Genomic DNA, 6,540 nt, shown 5'->3' with positions numbered 1-6,540 from the left:
ATGCGATATGCCCCTGGATACACATGGGCAAGTGCAGAAACAGTGAGGACACAGTAATGTGAGCAGAGCTTTGCAGTGCGGACACTCATACCTGGGCTAGGCTCACCTGGGTGTGGATCACCTGGCTTAACCCTGCAGTGAAGATATACCCCGACAGTGGCCAGAGGCTTCAGAGGAAGGTGTCAGAACTCTGCAGGAGGCAGATGTGGGATACTCTGCTCCCTATCCAGGTCTCAAGCTAGTCTATGCTAGTTTGTGATTGGCTGAAAATCTGAAGCGTGAGATTTAATATCCCTTCCAAAATGTTTATCTTCATTGAGGGTTTCCCTTTCAAAGCATTCTTTTAAAACTAAAATAGCAATAACTTGGCATTGTTCTTAATTACAAGCTTTGCAGATAGTTAAGTGTGTGCAATGCCTAATTTACATATGCAAATACCCAAGGTGTGCATGCAGATTAACTGCACGTACATGTATGTGCGCGCACATACCACAAACACACACACACTGCCATTTAGGTGCCTAACTAACCTCTCTCTCTCTCTAAGTACTCTATTGAGTTTCTGCATACATAAATTATACGTACACACCAAACTTTGAAAATGTACCTGCCCCATGAGTTTGGAATATGAAGGGCAAAATCCTCAGCGGGCATACATTGACATATTTCTGTGGAGTTAATGAAAGTTGATTTAGACCAGCTAATGATCTGGCCCTAGATCATTAAATACACCTTTGATCCACTACAAATGACTGTGATTTTTAAAAAAAAAAAAACAGGAGTACTTGTGGCACCTTAAAGACTAACAAATTTATTTTAGCATGAGCTTTCGTGAGCTAAAGCTCACTTCTTCGGATGCATAGAATGGAACACACAGACAGGAGATATTTATACATACAGAGAACATGAAAAGGTGGAAGTATGCATACCAACAGGCAGAGTCTAATCAATTGAGATGAGCCATCGTTAGCAGGAGGAAAAAAAACTTTTTGAAGTGATAATTAAGATGGCCCATAGAAGGTGTGAGGAGAACTTAACATAGGGAAATAGATTCAATTGGTGTAATGACCCAACCATTCCCAGTCTTTGTTTAGACCACAGTTAATAGTATCTAGTTTGCATATTAATTCAAGTTCAGCAGTCTCTCTTTGGAATCTGTTTTTGAAGTTTTTTTGTTGCAAAATTGCCACCTTCAAGTCTGTCACTGAGTGGTTAGAAAGGTTGAAGTGTTCTCCCACTGGTTTTTGAATGTTATGATTCCTGATGTCAGATTTGTGTCCATTTATTCTTTTGCGTAGAGACTGTCCGGTTTGGCCAATGTACATGGCAGAGGGGCATTGCTGGCACATGATGGCATATATCACGTTGGTAGATGTGCAGGTGTACGAGCCCCTGATGGTGTGTCTGATGTGATTAGGTCCTGTGATGGTGTCACTTGAATGGATATGTGGACAGAGCTGGCATCGGGCTTTATTGCAAGGATAGGTTCCTGGGTTAGTGTTTATGTTGTATGGTGTGCGGTTGCTGGTGAGTATTTGCTTCAGGTTGGGAGGCTGTCTATAAGCGAGGACTGGCCTGTCTCCCAAGATCTGTGAGAGTGAGGGATCATCTTTAAGGATAGGTTGTAAATCTTTGATGATGCGCTGGAGAGGTTTTAGTTGGGGGCTGTAGGTGATGGCTAGTGGTGTTCTGTTATTTTCTTTTTTAGGCCTGTCCTGTAGTAGGTGGCTTCTGGGTACTCTTCTGGCTCTGTCAATCTGTTTTTTCACTTCAGCAGGTGGGTATTGTAGGTTTAAGAATGCTTGATAGAGATCTTGTAGGTGTTTATCTCTGTCCGAGGGATTGGAGCAAATACGGTTGTATCTTAGAGCTTGGCTGTAGACAATGGATCGTGTGGTGTGTCCGAGATGGAAGCTGGAGGCATGTAAGTAAGTATAGCGGTCAGTGGGTTTCCGGTATAGGGTGGTATTTATGTGACCATCGTTTATTAGCACAGTAGTGTCTAGGGGTACGTCTACACTACGGGACTATTCCGAATTTGCATAAACCGGTTTTGTAAAACAGATTTTATAAAATCGAGTGCGCGCGGCCACACTAAACACATTAAATCGGTGTTGTGCGTCCATGGTCCGAGGCTAGCGTCGATTTCTGGAGCGTTGCACTGTGGGTAGCTATCCCGTAGCTATCCCATAGTTCCCGCAGCCTCCCCCGCCCCTTGGCATTTCCGGGTTGAGATCCCAGTGCCTGATGGGGCAAAAATCATTGTCGCGGGTGGTTCTGGGTACAGCCTCACCCCTCCCTCCCTCCCTCCCTGAAAGCAGCAGACAACCGTTTCGCGCCTTTTTTGCTTGGAGAACTGTGCAGACGCCATAGCACAGCAAGCATGGACCCTGCTCAGCTCCATACCGCAATCGTGGATGTTTTAAACACCTCGCGCACTCTCGTGCAGTATATGCTGAACCAGGACCTTCGAACCGTGGCGAGTAAGAGGCGGATACGGCAGCGCGGCGATGACAGTGATGAGGACGTAGACACAGAATTCTCTCAAACCGCGGGCCCCTGCGCTTTGGAGATCCTGATGGTAATGGGGCAGATTCTATCCATTGAACGCCGATTTTGGGCCCGGGAAACAAGCACTGACTGGTGGGACCGCATTGTGTTGCAGGTGTGGGACGATTCCCAGTGGCTGCGAAACTTTCGCATGCGTAAGGGCACTTTCATGGAACTTTGTGACTTGCTTGCCCCTGCCCTGAAACGCCATAATACCAAGATGAGAGCAGCCCTCACAGTAGAGAAGCGAGTGGCGATAGCCCTGTGGAAGCTTGCAACGCCAGACAGCTACCGGTCAGTCGGGAATCAATTTGGAGTTGGAAAATCTACTGTGGGGGCTGCTGTGATGCAAGTAGCCAAAGCAATCACTAAGCTGCTGCTACGAAAGGTTGTGACTCTGGGAAACGTGCAGGCCATAGTGGATGGCTTTGCTGCAATGGGATTCCCTAACTGTGGGGGGGCGATAGATGGAACCCATATCCCTATCTTGGCACCGCAGCGCCAGGGCACCCAGTACGTAAACCGGAAGGGGTACTTTTCAATGGTGCTGCAAGCACTGGTGGATCACAAGGGACGTTTCACAAACATCCACGTGGGATGGCCAGGCAGGGTTCATGACGCTCGCGTATTCAGAAGCACTACTCTGTTTAAACGGCTGCAGCAAGGGAATTACTTCCCAGACCAGAAAATAACAGTTGGGGATGTTGAAATGCCTGTCGTTATCCTGGGGGACCCAGCCTACCCCTTGATGCCATGGCTCATGAAGCCATACACAGGCAGCCTGGACAGTGGTCAGGATCTGTTCAATTACAGGCTGAGCAAGTGCAGAATGGTGGTGGAATGTGCATTTGGCCGTTTAAAGGCGCGCTGGCGCACATTACTGACTCGCTCAGACCTCAGCCAAACCAATGTCCCCTATGTTATTGCTGCTTGCTGTATTCTCCACAATCTCTGTGAGAGTAAGGGGGAGACCTTTATGGCGGGGTGGGAGGCTGAGGCAAATCACCTGGCCGCTGATTACGTGCAGCCAGACACCAGGGAGATTAGAAGAGCACACCAGGAAGCGGTGCGCATCAGAGAAGCTTTGAAAACGAGCTTCATCAATGGCCAGGGTACAGTGTGACTGCTGTGTTTGTTGATGAACACCCAACCCCCTTGATTGACTCAGTCCCTGTAAGCAACTCCCCCTCCCCCTTCGAGTACAGCTTACTTATGCAAATAAAGTCACTCTCATTTAAAAAGCATGAATTCTTTATTGATTCATTATAAAAAGAGGGAGAGAAGTAAGGGTGTGCTTTGGGAGGAGGAAAGGAGGGATGGAGAAGGCCATTAAAAAAAAAATTCAGAGTAACGGCACCCTTCTGGTTGGGCTGTCCACGGGGGTGGAGTGGGCGGGTGCACGGAGCCTCCCCCCACGCGTTCTTACACGTCTGGGTGAGGAGGATGTGGAACATGGTGAGGGTTGAGGGTGGTTATACAGGGGCTGCAGCGGCACTCTATAATCCTGCTGCCGTTCCTGAAGCTCCACAAGACGCCGGAGCATGTCAGTTTGATCACGCAGCAGTCCCAGAGTTGCATCCCGCCACCGCTGATCTTCCTGCCGCAACCGCTGATTTTCCTGCCGGTCTTCCTGCCGCCACCTCTCATCTCGGTTGTCCCTCCTGTCCTCACGTTCACTGGCCTCTTTCCTGTAATTTGAAACCACGTCCTTCCACTCATTCAGATGAGCTCTTTCATTGCGTGTAACTTCCATAATATCCGAGAACATCTCATCTCGCGTCTTCTTTTTCCTCCGCCTTATCTGTGCTAGCCTTTGGGATGGAGGAGGGATGGTTGAAAAATTTGCAGCTGCATGAGGGAGATAAATATTTAGAAAGATACATTTTACAGAACAATGGTTATACTGTTTCACAGTGAACATCACTATTCACCTAGCACATGTGATTTCCCTACAAGGTCGCATTTTTCATCTTAATAGTGACTGCTTGCAGCTCTGGGGTTACAGATCTCACAGACACATCAGGTCCAGGCATCAGAATTCAGCTTGCATGCGGCCATGGTAAGCCACTGTCTCAGTGATTTACCCCTCCCCCCCAACGCATGGCTAATACCACGCTAGCTCCCTGCTAATCAACAACCTTCCGCCCCGCCCCCACCCACTGCTTGTCCGGTAGCTTGGGGAAGATCGCCTCGCCGGTGACCAAACAGAAAAGATCATCGGCATTTCACTCCTCCCCTCCCCCCGCTTCGTTTTTTTTAAGCTGCTGCATTCCACGAACCCAGTAGAAAAATGGCCACCCGCCTTACTTACTTAAATTCCTGATTTTTAACCAGGTTATCCTGAACGATATCACTATGCTGAGGATAACAGAACAAGATAAAGAGCAGATGCTTCTTGAATGCCAGCAGTCACCGGGACCATACGCTGCTATGCTTTGCCACGCAATGATCCCTGATTACTTGCTACATGCATGGCATGGTAAAGTGTCCTACCATGGTGGGCGGAACAAGGATGCCTTGCCCAGAAACCTTCTGCAAAGGCTTCTGGAGTACCTACAGGAGCGCTTCATCGAGATGTCCCTGGAGGATTTCCTCTCAATCCCTGGACATGTTAACAAACTTTTCTAAGTAACTATACTGTCTGCGAATGCATCCCAAGACCTCAGGGCAAATCAATCATTAAAAAAGGCTTGCTTAAAAAAAAAAGTTTGATATTTGCAAAGGTACACTCACCAGAGGTCCCTTCCATGGCGTCTTTGTCTGGGATAGTGGCTTGTGAGGGCTGGGAGGACGGTAATTCCGTCAGGGTGATAAAAAGCTCCTGGCTGCTGGGGCTCACGGAGTGCTGTGTGCTCTCTGCTAGGTCTTCCTCCTCTTCTTCATCTTCCTCTTCCCCGTCTGCATAATCCTCAGCCATGGCAGAGATTACAACCCCCACCTCGGAATCCACGAACAGGGGTGGGGTACTTGTGGCGCAGCCCCCTAAAATTGCATGCAGCTCAGCATAGAAGCGGCATGTTTTTCGACCTGCCCCTGACCTTCCGTTTGCTTCTTTGGTTTTCTGGTAGCCTTGTCTGAGCTCCTTAACTTTCACTCTGCACTGCACTGAGTCCCGGCTGTGGCCTTTATCCATCATAGCCTTAGAAATTCTTTCAAATACTTTTTCATTTCGTCTTTTGGAACGCAGTTCTGTTAGTACTGAATCCTCTCCCCAGATAGCGATCAGATCCAGTACCTCCCGTGTAGTCCATGCTGGGGCTCTTTTACGATTCTCAGCAGACTGCATTGTTAACGCTGATGAGCTGTGCGTGGTCACCTGTGCTGATGAGATGAGATCTCCACGCTGGGGAAGCAGGAAATGAATTTCAAAAGTTCGCGGGGCTTTTCCTGTCTACCTGGCCAGTGCATCCGAGTTCAGAATGATGTCCAGAGCGGTCACTGGTGCACTGTGGGATAGCTCCCGGAGGCCAATGCCGTCGATCAGCGTCCACACTAACCCTAATCCGATATGTTAATACCGATACTAGCGTTACTCCTCTCGTTAGGGAGGAGTACAGAAACCGGTTTAAAGAGCCATTAAAATCGATATAAGGTGCCTCCTAGTGTGGACGGTTGTGGCGTTAAATCGGTTTTAGGAGCGTAAAACCGATTTAAACGCCTAGTGTAGACCAGGCTTAGGAAATGGACCGCTTTTGTAGCTAACTATGCAATCTTGCTACCCTCTTGTGGACAAATAGGCATTACTGCAGTACATCACTTATTTCAGCTCTATGAATTATTGCGTGGGCTTGGTAATACTCCACACAGAAGAAACAGAGGGATCTGCTTTCTGTACTGAAGTATCTTTTTTTCACATGGGATGTCACTTTTAAAAACACACAGATTTTCATATGGAAATTTTAGCACACATCAGCACAGAACAAACCTGTAGCCCCCTGTCTACACTGTAATTTTTCCATGCTTAAAATTTTACTATGCTCTGTTTTTCTA

General features: G+C 47.8%; 1 protein-coding gene across 1 annotated transcript in view; it reads left to right on the top strand.

The window, feature by feature from the left end:
• The first annotated feature begins 7 nt into the window (after nucleotides 1-7).
• The window catches only part of LOC123361481 (U6 snRNA-associated Sm-like protein LSm2), a 175,066-nt gene continuing 168,533 nt past the window's right edge, over nucleotides 8-6,540 (top strand). The window contains exon 1 of the mRNA XM_045001442.1: nucleotides 8-42. Within this exon, the coding sequence (XP_044857377.1) occupies nucleotides 8-42 (35 nt within the window). The remainder of the gene's footprint in view (nucleotides 43-6,540) is intronic.

Source organism: Mauremys mutica, unplaced genomic scaffold (assembly GCF_020497125.1).
Source record: "Mauremys mutica isolate MM-2020 ecotype Southern unplaced genomic scaffold, ASM2049712v1 Super-Scaffold_2380, whole genome shotgun sequence".
Taxonomy (NCBI): Eukaryota; Metazoa; Chordata; order Testudines; family Geoemydidae; genus Mauremys; species Mauremys mutica.
Note: the sequence above shows the minus strand (reverse complement) of the source record. Positions and strands in the feature narration are given on the sequence as shown.